The 18,086-nt window shown below is 41.0% G+C and overlaps 1 protein-coding gene across 3 annotated transcripts in view; it reads left to right on the forward strand.

Moving 5' to 3' along the window:
- MACROD2 (MACRO domain containing 2) overlaps window positions 1-18,086 on the forward strand; it is a 1,947,520-nt gene that overhangs the window by 1,799,096 nt on the left and 130,338 nt on the right. For 2 of the 3 annotated variants that reach the window (XM_014535040.1, XM_014535042.1), the window contains exons 12-13: window positions 12,600-12,710; window positions 17,468-17,536. In XM_014535040.1, coding sequence (XP_014390526.1) covers window positions 12,600-12,710; window positions 17,468-17,536 — 180 coding nt within the window. The remainder of the gene's footprint in view (window positions 1-12,599; window positions 12,711-17,467; window positions 17,537-18,086) is intronic. The other variant, XM_014535041.1, reaches the window with a different exon arrangement.

Raw genomic sequence — 18,086 nt, forward strand, 5'->3', positions numbered from 1 at the left:
TTTTGGAGGGATTTCTACTGGGCTATTTTTCCTCTCCATGTACTTGCTTCCCTTCCTATGCATTGAAATGTATTTACTGTATATTTCTACTAGGTGCCTTAAACCAACATGTCTCCTATGTTCCCAGGTTTGGTAATCGCTCCCCAACTTCCAGTTTTCCTAGGCTGCATGTTTCTATAATTCTAGGTAGAATTATACCATAGTGATTAACAAATATTACTTTGGAGGCAGATGACTGAGGCTCAAATTGTTTCTACTCTCTACTAGCTCGGGGGCCTTTGGAAGGGTTATTTAAACTATCTGGACATCACTTCTTGACCTATAAAGTGGAATAGTTGTCATACCTGCACTATGAAGTTGTGATGGGTGTTAAAAGGGAGAATTTAGAGCTTTTGCAATAGAAGCTGGCATCACTCCACATCCTGCACACACCCATCCAACCACTCACCAAAGCCAATTGATTTTACTCCTTGAATATCATCTCAATCCATCCAGTTCTCTCTTTCTTCACTTGCCATCTTTATCTCAGACTTCCCTGCTATCTCTTGTCTGAAGTATTTTAATCACATGGGTCACTTATCTCTGCCCATCCTGCCCCCATCCTGCCGAGTTCATACCCCACAAAGCATCCATGCGAGAGAGAACTCTTCCATGGCTCCCCAGTCCCTTCATGGAAGTGTCTCCCTTCTTACCAAAGGGTACAAAGCCCTTTGTAATACCACCACTTGTTCTTTATCTGGCTTCTCTCCTAGCTCCACTCCCTTTGCTGTCAGGACTCCAGCAGTGCTTAATCACTGAGACTCTCCAAACATAATGCTCACTTTCACTTGGGTCTTGTTTCCCAACTTGTGGAATAGTCCCTCCTCCCTCAATTCATCCTACTCCCTTTCTCTGGATATTTCTTATTTAGCTCCACCTTGTGGCACTTACCATCTAAGATCCAGTCCCACTGGCCACCCCTGTCTTCAAAGATACCATCATCTTTCTCACATAGGGACCTTTGGACATGCTCTTCACTCTACCAGTAACACGCATCCATGTCTCCCTTTCTTACATAAGTAATTTGTACTGATTAATTTCATGTAGTAAATGCCTTATTCTTCAGTTCAAATTTCCTTTCCATGGGGAAGGCCCCTCTGATGACCTTGGCAACCTGTACTTCTCTCCATTGGTATTAAGACTGGAGATAATATGATTGTGAAATGATTTGGTTTTAAATGGCATGGGTTGGTCCCACAGATGTATCCCCTAAGTCAAGGATTCAAGGGCAAGCAGCTGATTTTAGGATTGATCCCAGGAAGCACCAGGAGGGAGGGAGCTGAGTAAGACCAGGAAGGGAAGGAAACAAATACAGGTACAGATTGTCCTGTGGACAGCTTGGACTGGGTCCTGAAGGAGAACTCTGGGAGATGATGTGGGATATGCCTCAGAGTTGTCCCTCTCAAGGGGCACAAAAGCAGGATATGAATGCACCTACTCTGGTACATCATTGGTTGAGGGCTGCTTCCTGATTGGCTGCTCAGGGCAAGCATCCTGTAGAGACTAGAATAAATCCTAAGGCAGAGGGCCACAGGTGTTTATGAGCAGAAGCCATCACAATGCAGAGAAATCAGAGGTGAGTGCCAAAGGACCGCGGTAGGGATTTGTGGGCTCCGGCTACAATATCTATCAGCTCCACAGGGCTGAGCTCCAGAGTCCCTTCCCTCACTAGTTATCTCTAGAGCAGAGCCGTCCAATAGAAATGAAACGTGAGTCACAAATGCATTTGTAATTTTTACTGTTTTAAGAGCAATGTTAAAAATAGCAAGAGAAACAGGTTACATTAATTTTAACCCTATACTTTACTTAACCCAAGATAGCCAAAGTACTGTCATTTTGACATAGAATCAGTATAAAAATTGTTAATAAGATATGTTTCACTGTTTTGTGCTTTTTTCACAATCTGACATGCATTTGACATTTACCAACACCTCAGTTTGGAAGTACTGAATTTCAAGTGCCCAATAGCCACATGGGGCTGGCTGCTATCACACTGTGCAGTGCAGCGCTAACAACAGAGACTGATAGACACGGGTTGCTCAATAAATACCTAATCAATGACAAAGGTCTTAGCTGGGGCAGGACTCCACTAAAAGATTACCCTGACCCCTCTGGCCTGAATTTGGTTGCTTCCCCCACAGCCCTCCCTGCTTCTGCCAGCACAGGGTTTGTTGTACTTAACCCAGGTTGTGGGTCACTCGCTGTCTCCTCAGTAAGCTCAGGTAGGGCAGGCTCCCCACTTTGTTCCTCTCTCTGTAGCACCCACACAGCATCTAGAACAGAAGAAACCTTCCCAACTGCATCAGTTTTCTTCACGGATGCATTCATTTTTAAGATAAGGTGACTTAATATAGTTTTAGTGAAATTGAAAAGGTACATTTTATAGATTTATTTCATGAAAAGTCTAACATTTCTTCTTTCTACTAAGAAATATTACTGTAATCTTAAGGGAGTACTCAACTAGTGGCTACAGAGAGTCAGAAGAAGTTGGAAAATGAACAATATTAATGAAGCTAAGAATGGGCTATTGGTAGCCATATTTAATGAATGAAAATAAATCATAGGATACTTTCTGTTCTTACCACTTAATACTCCAGAGCCTGGACCAGTGGTTCTCAAAGTGTGGTGCCCAGACCACAGCAGCAGCATCACCTGGGATTTTGTTAGAATTGCAGATGCTCGGGCCTCTTCCAGCTCTGCTGAACCAGAACCCAGCTCTGTATTTTAACTACCCCCCCACCCCCCGCCCCCAAAGGGATGCTGATGCACTGAGAAGTCTGAGAAACACTGCTCCAGATTCCTCCAGACAGAAAGCATTGGGTCCCAGGGAAGGCAGTTTCCCAGAACTAAATAAATTTTCACATGAATAAAACATGCTCTCTCTGCTCAGAGGTGTGTGGTTTCTGCCCTCGTGAATTATTTTCATGTGAAATAAATAGAATAATATGTTGAAATTTATTCTGGTACAATGTCAAATAGCTATTAAGTAAACATTTGGTTAAACAAAACCATTACTAGATGTCTGCCTTTTTAAAAGATAGATAAAAGACTAATAGAAAGCACTGTTATTTTTATAGTTGATAGTACAGTTAGGAGTGGTTGTCAATTTTCATTCTCTATAGGGTGATAATTTGAGTAAGGGAACATTTTTATAAAACATTCATACTGAATTGTGGAAAACCCATACATTGCTTTCATCCTAAACTTCAAAATTCCAAACCAGAATCTTAAAATGTTTATTTTCACCACTTAAATTAGCATGTTTCCACACTAAAGGAGCAACTATTTCAAAGAGGATACAGGATAGAAACACAAAGATTAAGGTTTTTACTTCCTATGATAATGTAGGGCTGCTTGCAACTTCAAATGTTCATGTATTGAATGACCCCCTCCCTGAGGACACCTGTACTCCCTACAGATACATCCTTAACCAGTGATTTCCCAGAGAGCATTGTGGATAAAGCAAAGTGGATAACTGAAGCACTTACTTAGATATTCCTCATTTAATTCAGCTCAAATACCCACCATTTATTCAGATTTACAGAAATGAGATAAAATTTTCTATTTTCCTCTGTGTAATTGTCTTTAGCCTCAATTTTACCTCGTGCCTCTCATGAAACCACTCCATCCATCTTCGTTTTGTCAACTCCTAAAGGGAAGGCCTTTTGTCTTCTGAACAGGCTAATGTATTCCCTCTCCACAATATTGACCTTTGTAGGTACTCAGCTAACATTAATTGATGACAGAGATACCAAAGAGCTTTTGATTTTATTTCTGGAATGATTCTTCTTTGAATGATTCAAAGAACATTTTTAATGTACTTTTCTATTCTTCAACAAAAAAGCAAAACGATATTTCTTCTTACCAGTTCAGATTTAACATCTGCATCGAGCACAGTGTGTGCCTGTTTTAAACAAATGTGTAGACATACCAGTTATCTCAATTCAGAAACATAAATGACAATACAGAGAAATAGATATTTTAGGGCTTAAAGTTAATGACAAAACACAGTTGTTGGTGTGTTTAAGACAGTGAGAAAGCTCAAAGAAATCCCACTGTAATACTACTATACTAACTTTATTCTAGTCTCCCACACCATAATTTTCCCATTTATGGTATAGACTTGAGGTTATGTGCACACCTGAAAACTAGTGTAATCCATGGCCAATTCACCAACATAGGTCAACTAGTAGAATAGCCATAAGCTTCGGGATAAATTGGCTACTAGCCCTACTTACACCATGAGGTCATTGAAGGTCTTTGTGAAAGTTGCTTGATTCCCATTGCTGATTCCTTAATCTAAAAAAAATGCCATATTAATATATTTCTTATTATTGTCATTCCTTAATGGTTATTGATTGTAAGCAGGATGCTTTGTCTCTGAGGCTCTGCACCTTCCCCAGGGATGACCATGCTAATGAAGTGTTTGTAAATTATTTGGAAATCCTTGGATTAAAACTAACTGTATCAGAGTAAAAGTACTTGTATTAACATGCCATATGGGAGAACCATATGTTACCTATTAAGAGGGTATGTGTGGTATTTAAAATAGCTCTTTGGGGTATTTCCCTGTGCTATTTTTAACCAAGATATGCCACGGCAAGTTTTAGTACCCCAGGGTCACACCTTCAGTGTGGAAATCTGCTGAGTTCATCCCCTCAGCAGGTATTTGTTGAGTACCTTATTGAACACTTGGCACTCTACCTACAGTCATACAAAATATCTGGAAGGGACAGTTGCATGTTCTTCTCTTATATGTGTCCTTTTCTCAACATGCGTCACACTTAGGTCTCCCCTGACAAACACATATTTTTGAAAACATCAGGTTCAATGATTTCCTCTTCCCTCTGCTGGACAAGTATGCTGTTTGGGGACATTCCTAGAAAAATACAAGACCAAGATGATTGTCTTCTCTGCCCCATAATTGAAGATCAACTTGTAGGTCTTACATTCTCTCTGTGAATGGGGCATGCTTGTAATACCATTTGATTTTATTCTGAGTAGAACTGGTTCTGGCAACCAGGACAGCACTGCTCAGCATTCCCGCCAACTGACTATCCATGTCCCACCATCTTCTTAACTACGAGGTATGCAGTCTCTCTAATCTGGATGACTATTTTATAACAAGTTCACAGATAATCTTCACTAGCCTGGGGAAGGGATTCCTTCTCTTAACTAACTGCTCCAGTAAGAACACAAAATGGTGATAGGTATAGCATAACAAGAGCCTGGATTCTGTGTCTGTCTCACATATCAGATGAACCTTGTATTTCATAAGTAATCTATATTCCATGAGTATATTTCTAATAGTCTTGACTAGAAGATAATTTATCTTTTTTTTTCCTGATTGATTTGTGAGGTAGCTATATAAGGCCAAGTACGGGAAGAGCGTATTTCATTAATTCACAAATATTATTGAACACCTACCATATGGCCCTTCTAAGTACTTAGGCGACATCAATCAGGTAATGACACAAACAAATATGCTTGCCTTGGAGGCATTTACAGTCAAATGGGAACAGACAGACAGAAACAATGAATATAATACCTATCTAAATTCTATAGAAGGTGATAGTAACTGGAGGGGGGGAGACAAAAATAAAAAGTAGGTTAGGATAAGAAGAATGGAGTGGGTGTGAATGGGGAGATGAGACCTAATTGGAAAGGGGACAGGTGAGCCCAGACTTGAAGGACCTGGGGGAAAGCACTCCAGGCAGGGGTATGGGCGGTAGAAAGATCAGGAAAGCAGAGACCTAGTGTGCTAGAGGAGTAGCACCGGAGCCCAGTGCAGCTGGGGCAGAGGAAGTGGGAGGAGACTAGAAAGAGGTCAGGGCAGGAAAACAAGTCTCCAGCACATGGGACCTTGATGCCTTTGGGTTTTTTAGAGCATTTGGCAGGGAAATGATTTGACTAACATTTCAAGACAAACAATTTGGCTTCTTAGTTGAGAATAGACTTTGAGGACAGAGCTGAAGGAGGAAAGCATGATTGGAGTCATTATCACAACCCAGGAGAGAGGGATGGAGGCTGGCCCAGGGGTGGTGAAAGCAGATGGACTTGAATTCCGTGTGCTCCCTGAACATCACTACATTTGACTTTTAGAAGCCATTAGGTGCGATCAAAGAGATGTGACATTTTAAAACTAATCCACCATTTAATGAGGTTTAACCAGAGGCTTAATAGACACCAGGTGCTTTTTCTACAACAAGAACTACAATATGTTTCAAGCAAAAATAAATAAATAAATAAATAATAATAATAATAATAATAATTACTGCTTAGGGGGAAATGACATTTCTTTCTCAGTCCTGTGACAAGTGCTGTGGACCCCAAAGATTTTAGGACTGTGCTGGTACTGAGGATAACAGAGGAACAGTGAGGGCATCTCTCTCAACCAAGGACTTACAATTTAGCTCTCAAGGGTCAGAAGAGGTCACAGGAATCTTTGAGGCAAGAAAGAGAGACCTCAGGCTTTGGCATATTTGGATCTGAGGTTAAGTCCCAGCTCTGCTACTAATTGTGGGACTTCAGGGAACTTGACCCTCTGCAACCTTGATTTCTTCATCTCTAAAAATGTAGATAAAAGTCCGACTCAGAGAACTGTAACAAGTCATGGTAATTGCACTTAAAGAGTCATGTGAGGCATGAGAATAATGAGGCAGCCAACTCAGGAACTTACTTTCGGAAGATGAATCTATTGAAATAACTCAATCAGCTGATGAGTTCCAGAACAAAGTGTTTCAAACTAACCTTCTCTGGTCTCTCCTTCCTTCCCTTCCCTCCCTTCCCTTCTTCCCTTCCTTCCTTCCTCCTTCCCTCTTTCCTTCCTTCTTCCCTCCCTTCCTTTGCTTCCTTCCTTCCCTCCTTCTTCCCCTCCTTCCTGCCTTCCTTTCTTCTTTCCTTTCCTTTTTCCTAAAGCCATTAGGTAGAGCTTAGCAAGGTCAGTGTTCACATTGAAGGGGGCAGGGTGGAAGAGATGCAAAATACCCAGCACAGAGCTTGGCCAGGGATAGGGAGGCTTGTCTGTTTCGGATTAAAGGGGACTAAAGAGACATGACAGGTAAATGCAGTGTGTGATCCCCAATTGCTATAAAAGATATTACTGAAAATTGTTCAAACTTGTTTGCACCATAGTTATGGAAGAGAATGTCCTTGTTTGTAGAAAATATACTAAAGTATTCAAGGCTGATGGGGGTGATTAGGGGGTGATTATGTCCCAAATTTGCTCTCAAATGGTTCAAGAAAACAAAGTTTCTTATAACTTTCTGTTTAAAATTATGCCCAAATAAAAATACCTTTAGCATTAAAGAAATAAGTCTGGAGTTACAGCATTGCACCCACTTGGGTTAAGTGTCAGAAGAGCTCAATTCTCCATATTCTCAGTGTTCTGTGTTAATCTATATGAGACTATAGTGTAGTTCTTCTGCTATTTTCATATTATCATTTTCCCACATTTTTGCTGACCAATAATGAAAATACCTTACCCAGACACAAATATTATTTACTTTTCCAAGGAAGCAATATTGGGCGCTGGCATCAGCTGGTTGAGTTGAAATCCAGCTGCCAGCACTTGCTAGCTGTGGGCCCTTAGGCACATTCCTTAACATCGCTGCACTTCAGTGTCCATATTCATGAAACGTGGATAATAATAATGTCAACCTCACTGAGTTGTTCTCAGAATTAAATTTGATAATCTTTTCAAAGCATGAAGACACCGAGTAGAACATAACTAACATTCAATAAATGTTAGCTAGTATTAGCTAGTATCTTGCTGCCTACATGGCTCTATTAAATAAAATATAAACATCACAGTTGGCAGTACATCCTCTTTGACAGCATGCCCCCCTTACATAAGGTACATTTATTTTTCAAGCATGTATCCTCTAGAGAGTTTTAAAATATGACAGACGTGCCGAAACCAGTTTGGCTCAGTGGATAGAGCATCGGCTTGCGGACTGAGGGGTCCCAGGTTCCATTCCGGTCAAGGGCATATACCTGGGTTGTGGGCACATCCCCAGTAGGAGATGTGCAGGAGGCAGCTGATCGATGTTTCTCTCTCATCGATGTTTCTAACTCTCTATCTCTCTCCCTTCCTCTCTGTAAAAAAATCAATAAAATATATTTAAAAAAAATAATAAAATAAAATATGACAGACGAAAATGTAACTGGTTGTCAAAATACAAAATTAAAGACTAAATTTTTATAAATAAAAAATGCTAATTAAAAAAATCTTTGAGCTCTCCTGACTTGAGAAAAAATAATAGTATTTGTATTAATCAGCTATTTTACAATGATACTGTGACAAATCACCCCAAAATGCAGTGCCTTACAACAAAAATATCTATTCTCATGATCACAAGTGGTGCAGGTTGGCTATGCTCAGTTGATGCAGGTAGTGCTCTGTTGGGCAGCACATTTTCAAGGTGTGAGTTGTCTGGGCTTAACTCCAAACTGTGGCTCGGGTTGAAATCTGCGCCATAATATCTCTCCTCTTCTTTAAACCAGTGCTAAAGGGCATTTCTTATCACAGCAAGTGTCAGAAGCACAAGCACCAAGTTCAATTATGCAGCACATTTAAGCCCCCTGCTCACATCATGCCCACTAATATTTCATTAGTCAAATCAAGTCGCTTGGGGTCAAGTCCAGCATCAATGGAGTGGGAAGTATTCTCTGCCTACAGTGGGAGGACACTGAGATGTATAATACATTGCAGGAGACTGAAGAATTGGAGTCTATAATCCAATTTGCAATCCACAGTGTTTGAATGGCCTGTGCTCTGTCCATGTCCAGAAATCTCAGGAGTTTTGTAAGAAATGGCAACAGTGCACCAGCAGGCAGCAAGCAGCAAGCAGCAGGTTGTTGCCACAGCTGTAAGGATGGATTTGCTCTGATTTACTTTCCATCCCACGCACAGTTCACAAAAGGAACTACAGATATCAGGAAAGTAATTTGTGGCCATGACATTGAGATTTTGCCCTTGCAAAACTTTTCTATATGGAATGACACATGGACTGCATACTTATCATCTTCCAACCAGTGGTACATTCCTTCCACTTACATGAATTCACTCTATAGCAGGAGTCTCTCATTTTTATTTTTATAAAATTTCTGATATATCTTGCATATAGTATATGGTCAATATATGTGTTGAAACAGTGAGAAGCAGTGTATTAATATTGGAGAAACAAAAATAATACCACCCCTAGAATTCTCACAGATCACTGTGGTCTTGAGGATAGGAAAATAAAGCATCATGTGACACGTCAATGCTGTGGAAATTTATATTCTGAAGTAAATAATCACCTTTTGGTGTATTAACAGAGAATTCAGCTCCTCTAGGACTTTTTTTTTAGCTAACAAAATAGTATGTTACTTTCATGTATTGCTTCACGTTTATTATACGCCTTTTTTTTTAATTTCAGAGAGGAAGGGAGAGAGATAGAAACATCAATGATGAGAGAGAATCATTGATTGGCTGCTTCCTGCACGCCCCCTACTGGGGATCGAGCCCACAACCCAGGCATATGCCCTTGACCAGAATAGAACCCGAGACCTTTCAGTCCATAGGCTGATGCTCTATCCATGGAGCCAAACCAGCCAGGGCTATTATATGCCTTTTAAACCCTTCTAAAAACCAAACATTTAGATTCCCCACTCCACTCAACTTTATTGTTTATGTGCTTCCTGTGAAGATAACTAGACAGACAAGGCTGATAAAAGAAAGCTTGTCCTTATAAAATCCTTATGGGTAAATTGTGTAATGAGATTTTTTTTTCCTACCAGTAGAAACCCACTGTTTCACTAAGAACTCACCCATTTGAGACATTTAAAATGGATGGAAAGTTATAAGGCAGCCAAACTGTCCTTTTAAAAGAGTGAAATGAACGCTAATCTAATTGCCCAAAAATGCATCAACTGGGTTTTGAAAGCAAGACTTCTACACTGGGTCCCCCTGCTGGATTTGCAGGTGCATGTCTTTGCAAATTGGTGGCCCTTTTCATTTGAGGGCATGTGACTCCAATGACAAATCCAGCATTCTTCTAGGATGCATGTTCTCCCTGATAAACATGCAAAGTGTCTCTTGAGTTTTCTGCCCAAAGGCAGAAATGCTGTAACCAGAACACTGTTTGGCCAAGACTCAAAGTGGAAAACAAAAGCATGCCACTCAGTGGTTGCATGAGGGAGTGAGAGGGCATGGAGGATAAAGGTAAAAACTCAGTAACAGTAGACTAGGAAGACAGCCAAACTGGTTTGTATTGACTCGGGGGTCTGCCCATGAATTTCCTTTTCATGCATTTAGAACTGCTGGAACCAATTTCTCACTTTCCTATGACTTAATTGTTCTCTTTCCCTTCCTCTCTTCACAAGAAAGTGTCTTACCCCCACTCCTTAGGAGATGTGGTAACTAGACTAATTTTAAAGGCAACCTGTCACTGTAGACTTCAAGCCTATGGTGAAATTCGTGTTAAAAGGTCTGTCTGTTGGGTGAGACAGATAAGTTGGCAGATTTTTCCTGTTTGACTCTGAGCCTGTTTGATGAGAGGAAGAGGGGACATACTGACCTATGTTTTTGACACGTGCTCCTGCACTAACTTGCCTCATTAAGGGAGCAAGAGCAGCTGGGATGGCTGTTTCCTTCACAGAACAAAAGCCAATGCCGTAGCCCACTCAGAGTCAGAGAGAAAATGTCAGATCATCACGTGGTCGTTGTAAAAACGCAATGGAGAACATTGGATTTAGGTAGCTTTTTTTTCCTTCCCAGAACAAAAGCCAATGCCGTAGACCACTCAGAGAGCCAGAGAGAAAATGTCAGATCATCACGTGGTCATTGTAAAAACGCAATGGAGAACATTGGATTTAGGTAGCTACAGAGCTGCCCCAGGTCCTCATATTAAAAGTTAGACGGTGTCCCCTAAGTTGTCCCCCAATGCAAGGCAGAGGTAATTCTATCCACACTCACGCATCCAATGATAGCATTTCTTCCCCACCTAGTGTCACTCTTTTTTATACATTTACTTTTGTCATTCTATTATAAACTTTTTCTTTCATCCAGATCAATTCTGAATGTTTTCCCATCTGCAACTCTCTTCACTAGGTTATTTTACAGCGCGGCTTGGGGAAATGTTTCCTATTGCTTCTCTGAGGCTCTTGTTTTAGCTCTGCTAGTTGAGATTTCTGGGGAAAATTCACCACCCTCTTGCCTCTGGATGAAGAGTTAATAGTAATAGCAGATGGTGGGTCAAAGCACTCCAACAAAAAAAGGTTAAGTGATCTGGGCCTGGTTGCAGGTCAGGAATTTTAACGGGGCTCAGCTGGGTGATTCTTCTGCTCCTTGTGTCTTTGGCTGAGGCCCTCGTTCAGCTGCATTCAGCTGACAGCTGGGCTGGGTTAGAGGCTATAAGAAGGCTTCACTCACGGGTCTGACCCCTTGGTGCTTTGCCGTGTGGCCCTTCACTCTCTCTATTTGGTAGGTTAGCCCGCGTGTCTTTACAGCATGACAGCTGGCTTCCCAGAGGGAGAAAGTGGATGCTACTAGCTCTCAGTGCCCTTAGCTCAGAGGGCCTACATCACCTCCATGTTTCATTGGTCTAAACAAGTTACAGCACCAGTCCGGATTCAAGGAAAGGGGAAAGAGATTCCACTTCCCGATAGACAAAGGATACAGTAATGTATGCTGGTAGTGTCTGCATCTCTGTTTTCTGTACTTTAACTACATGTTTTATATTTTGTTTCTGTGTCTTTATATAAATTTATCATTAAAAAAATTTTCCAAACTAAAAGAGACTTGGAAAGCCTCCCAGTAATGAGTTATAAAATATGCCTTTATTTGCCTTTGAAAAGTTTGTTTTTCTACACATAAATTCAGAGAAATATATATTTTAAGCTTAAAGAAAATGTTAGTTTCTAGTGGATAGCCACCATTGAAGAAAAGTTTGTTACACATAAATTCAGAGAAATATATTATATATTTTAAGCTTAAAGAAAATGTTAGTTTCTAGTGGATAGCCACCATTGCAGCTGCCCAGTTATTTATTTTTCAAGGATTTATGTGTGATAGCATAAACCGGACCATCATAATTTGTTCAAGACAAAATATTTCATAGCATAGATATGTTAGGCTTTGATGTATATGTTAAATAAATATAGATATTTTTACAATATATTTAAAACAGGAAAATAAAGGGCATAGAAACTTAACCAAGTTTTCTTACACAGTGTATATTGCTTGAGTCAAGGGAGAAAAGATTGGATTTAAAATCTGTATTGCATTTTGGGAAATGCTGTGCGAGAAGAGAGATGTTACTAGAACTGCTGAGTGAATTTTGTTTACTGCAGTTCAACATTTCATCAAGCAAATCGTGTGGAAGGGAGGAGTATAAATGCACCTTTTTATGTAGGTAATTTTTCTGTTTCATACCTCTGATTCATCTCTCTGCCTTGCTTTATGGGGAGTCATGCTACATTGGTTACAATTAATTTCAGTGCTGCATATTAGCCATAAAGAGATATTTTATAAATTGACTTGATGTAATGTTTTTCCTCTGTGGTTTTCTTGAAAGATGAGAACGGTCCAGAGGAAAAGCCAAGCGTGGAAGAAATGGAAGGGCCGAGCCAAGAAGCAGGTGGGCTCAGATTTCTTTTGAAGAGTCTCCTAGGCCTCATCCACAGAGGTGAACAATGACTTTACTCAGTACTGTTTTCTGAAAATGCTTCTGCTTTTTACAGGTTAACTTCACTTTCATTCAGGTCTCCCCCAGGAAGCCACCAACTCTATTAACTCAGAGTCACAGGGCTTCCTCTCAGAAGGGGACATTGTCATGTCTCATTCGCCGATTCCATTTTTCTTCCATGTAATTACAGCTTGCTTAGCAGAGATCGAAGAGGGATGAGCAGAGGTTGGAGTGTCAAGTCAGAGCGTGGCTGACTTAGGGCAGGTTTAAATGAGCAGATGTGATTTGGGTGGGGGAAAGAAAGAAATGAAAAATGTTTAAAGGAATTAAATGAGAGCCTTCCCCTCCACAATGAGTGGAGTGTTCTTTACTGTTTTGCATTACATTTTGAAGAGCCACATGTCTGGTTATTTCTCTGCGTGTTGTGGGAGGTGGTGTCGCTGAGCCTGACCACCCCACTCACAAAGCTGAAATGAGATCCGAAGGCTTCTTGACATCCCCTCTATTCACCACAGAACGGATGTATCAATTGAATGTTTACAGATCTTCGACTGTAGATTACAAACTGAACATTTAAAAAATGTTCAAAGGACTCCAAAGAGATTGTGATCACCTTCAAGGTATCATCTCTTTTCTACCCATTTTGTACTCAGGCGCGCTCTCCTTTAAAAACAATAAACACAATTATGCAGCGATCAACATAACCACCCAGACTAAAATACCCTCTTCTCTTTAGTTTGCAGGTCGTTCTCCCAGTTTTAATGAGCCCGTGGTGCTGGGGTGGAGGGGGGGGGTGCATTTTTGAAATAGTGGCTCTAGCTAAGGTGTGCCAGGCACGTCCTGGGCCCTCCCTCTGCTGAACTCTTGGAAATAAACCAGGTGGTGGGATAAGTTTTGCAATGGAAACTTCCTACATTAACCTTGGAACTTTAGCAAGAGAACTGGAGGCTTTTATTATTGACCTGGAAGATGGAATTGAGGAAGGCCAATCAGAGAAAGCACTGAAGCAAGGCAGCAGGGACCTTGCGCAGCTGCGACGGGGTCAGTGGGCTCCCTCTGCTGAGATGCAGTGCTTGCAATGAAATGAATTCTGATACAGCAAGCTGTTGTTCTTCACGCCCCCACCCAGCTCCCTACCCCCACATCATTATGCTCCACGGAAGATGAGTCTTATGTGAAAAGCTGTCACCGTTTTGACTGTTTGGGCTGATAAATATTAGTCAGCTAACTGCTGACAGCTTAGGCCATCCTCTGAATGCTGAGGATTCACAGGTTTTTTCACTCACTGCTCCGTCTCAAATTGTCTTGATCAACATAGAATTTTCCTATTCCTGTTTACACACACGTACGCGCACACACACACCCGTATATATGTGCACACACATTTACCTGTGTTTTATTTATTTACCCTGTTCCCCTTAATCAGTTGAGAACAGGCAGTTTCTTTTTTCACTTGGGATCATCTTGCCTGTTAGCAGGCAAGTAAAATGTAATCCCTCTTCGGTACCTCTTGGATCAATAGTGTCATTACCACAATATGGGAACCTCTCAATGTGAAAAAACACTCCTAAATGCACACCTGAGGGGCTCCTCTTGCTCTTCCAAATGAGCCGGCTGGCTGGCCTGGGCCCCAGTGGCAGCGTTCATCTGCAACCCTGGCCAGTGCTAACATGCGTTGCTATGCCCACTCTGCTCGTTTCATAGCCTCCCAATCCAAGTGCAGAGGAACTGAAGATGTGGTTCTGGTTATTAAAGCCCTTTGACCTGCTGTTATTCTTCCAAACTAAAAACACCTGCTTTTCATTCAATATAATTTCCAACTTCAATTTTGATTATACAATTTTGCAGGCCTCTTCCACATCAAGAAAAAAAATCCCACAATCTCAAACTAGCATAACCCATCCGTTCTTACTGTTGTCATAATCAGACCAAATCAAAGTTGTGGATAATATTCCTCAGTCATTCACAGGCGCTGTCTGGACACTGGGACACAGCAGTGAACTATAAAGACACTATCCCTGAACGCTCAAAGCTGATATTCTGATGGGGAGGTCCAAAAATAATAAACAACCAGAAGGTGTAAGATAGTGACAGATGCCTTGCAGAGAAATGAGGAAATGTAGAAGGAATACTGTGAAGGCCTGGGGAGAGAGCGGGACGGGGGAGAGGGGAACCAATGGGTGGAGAAAGGGGGCATCTGTAATACTTTCAATAATAAAGATATATTTTAAAATTAAATTGAAAAAGTAAACATGAGATCTAAGTGATGAGATGATGAAAGTCCTTTAAAATGGAGGGAATGGGTAATGCAAATGCCTCTAGGCCAGTTTGGGTTGGCATGCTGCTGAAAGAAGGTGGGATGGCTGGAGCACGGTGGACTGGAGGACTGTGGTGTGAAATCTGGTAAGAGGTCATAGTTCCAGGTTACTTCTGACTGTATGAGATTTGATTTTATTAGAACTACAAAGAGAAGCCAGTGGGAGTTTTTAAGAAGAGGAGAGACATAAGCTATGTTTTATTTTAATTTATTTTTGTTCCATTTATTTTTAAAAATTTATCTTTACTGTTAAAAGTATAACAGATGTCCCCCTTTTTTCCCCCCACTGACCCACTCCACCCTGCACACCCCACAGGCCTTCACCACACTATTGTATGTGTCCATGGTTATGCATATATGTATATAATAAGCTTGCTTTGGCTGTGAGTTAAAATGGTCTAAAGAGCCAAAGTGAGAACAGTTAGAAGGTACCATAGGAAAGCAATGATGGTGATTTCTGCAACTGGAGACAAAAATGGACTGGTTTGTGTTACATTCTAGAGACAAAGGTAACAGGTTATGCTGGTGGATTGGAGGTGGGAAATGGGGGAAGAGGAAAGTCCTAGGTTTGTTGTTGTTTTTAATATTTTTATTGATTTCAGAGAGGAAGGGAGAGGGAGAGAGATCGAAACATCAATGATGAGAGAAAATCATTAATCAGCTGCCTCCTACATGCCCCCCACTGGGGATTGAACCCACAATGCTGGCATGTGCCCTGACAGGGAATTGAAGTATGATCTCCTGCTTCATAGGTCGATGCTCAACCACTGAGCAAAGCCAGCCAGACAAGGCCTAGGTTTTTAACACTAGTTAATTATGGGATGATGGTACCACTTACCTATACAATATGTGGAGGATTGGCCTTAGGGCACAGCTTTTGCTGAGAAAGTTAAATAGCTCAGTTTTGGCCATGGTAAATTTGAGAGAACTCTTAGCCCAAAGGAATGTCAAAAACCCAGTCAGACATAGAAGTCTGGATTTCTAGGGAGAGCTCTAGGCCAGAGATATGGTTTTGAGAGTCACTGGCATATAAATTATATTTAAAAGCATGAGACTGAATAAGATTCACTAGAAAGAACATGAGTAAAGAAATCAGTGGGCCCTGGGACACTGTTACATGTAGATATGTGGCAACAGGGGAGAAGGAGCAGCCACAACGAGAAAGTGTTTCAGAAAGAACAGAGTAAAGGAATGCTACTGAGAAATCAAGTAAGATAAGGGGAATAGCCATTGGATTCGGCAAAGGGAGGTCGCCGCCACGTTTTGTGAGAGAATTGCTGAGCAGCATGGAAGCCAGTTGGAGTAGGTTGTGGAGAGTCTGTGCACCGAGGAAGTATATCACAGACAGCTCTCCTAAGGGAGTTTTGCCATGAAGAGAAATAAAGAAATGGGAAGATGTGACCTCAAGGTTAATAGTTTATTCTTTCTTTATTAAATAGGAAAATGTCACTTAACAAAAGAAAATGATTCATTATTTCCAATTATCCCCCTACTAAAATTTTTTAATCTCTGTTCCAATAGAGACATGACCTAAAAGTAATAGTCATATACATTATGGACAAGACATATGCTAGAAAGTATGGGATTTGCCTTTAAATGTGTGTCAGTCGCCATGCATGTATAACGTTTTAGTTTAAAGACCCGGTTACTGCATGAAAATAATATGTACTATTCCTTTCCAGTTGTCAAGCATTAAACATTTCAAATGCTTTTGATAATCTTTCATGTCTTAAATTTACCAGTTTCATGTTAGTAAGTTAATTATCTATTACCCTGGAAGGCAAATGTGAGTGGAATCACTGGGGTGCCCATGTACCCAGAAGACAGATAGACTCTGAGGAGGTTAATTGCTGCTCTAAGGGGCGCAGGGACCTCCAAGTTCCTTCTCCCCACTCTGCGCGTGGGTGACGTGAAATCTCCCAGTGGCTTGTGGTGCTTTCCTACCAGGGATCCCCTTCTCTGGGGTCTGTGCTGCCAGCCTTCAAAGTGCTCCCTGCAGGTTCACAGCCTGGCACTACGGCGCAGAGGTGCTGTGCTAAGAAAACCAAATCTGAAAAGCACACACATCAAAGCACTTTGTGGAAACTCGCGAGAGTATCCTTTCCTCCACAATCCGTTTTAACAAAAATGTGTACCATTCTACTAGAGGTGGGGAAGAAGCAAAATGCCAAGGTACAATAGTACCAACAAACAGCATTATTTGCCAAAAAATAGTTTGTAGTTCATTGGGCTCTGTCTTAACCTTTTGTGAAGGTTTCTGTTTCATTAATTATAAGAGGGAATCACAAACCACTAACCGCTTCAAAGACTGTTCGGTATATGAGAGCATGAAACAGGTTCATATTCCTGTGGTCCAGTGGGGGTGGGGGGGCATGCTGGGAGTGAGGCTCTGCTTGGCAGCATTAACTCTGAGCCGGTGTTTCCCTTGTCTGCTTTGTAGATGGCGTCAGTGCTGCTACTGTGCACAGCCCTGCTTCAGAAGAGGCCGTTGAAGTCTGTAAAGACGAAGGTAAGAGGCTCCTACTACATCTAAAAATCAAAATCGCTTAGGAGGCCATTTGAGTTTGCTTTATATGGAAAAATGATGCAGCGAGCAAAATCTTATCTAATTCTCTGTAAGCATCTCTATTTCAATAAATTATCTCACCCACTCTGCTTTATTCCATATCTGCCTCTTAGAATTTACATGTGCATTTACATTTGTTCCTCTGAAATGTAACTTTGTGAAACAAGAGAATGATTGGAGAAATTATGTTTAAAGATGTTTAAACAGAATTAGGCATTTCTGCTGTTTATGGCTACTCTTCAGGAATAAGTTAAAAGAGTGGCTTTTGGGAACCACCTACCAGAGAGCTTCATTATCCAGACATAATAAGGAAGAAGTTTGAAAAGCATCCTTAGAAATAAATCTTTGGCAAGAGCATCATTCCTCATTCTATGGACAGTTACTATGAGGAAATGTTGCTGACCCAAGTATCTCCAAAAGAAGAAAAAAGTTGATTTAGGTTATAGGAGAAAATTTGAGGGAGAAATAGTGGAGACATTCATGCTTCTATGTC

Source organism: Myotis brandtii, unplaced genomic scaffold (genome assembly GCF_000412655.1).
Source record: "Myotis brandtii unplaced genomic scaffold, ASM41265v1 scaffold137, whole genome shotgun sequence".
Taxonomy (NCBI): domain Eukaryota; kingdom Metazoa; phylum Chordata; class Mammalia; order Chiroptera; family Vespertilionidae; genus Myotis; species Myotis brandtii.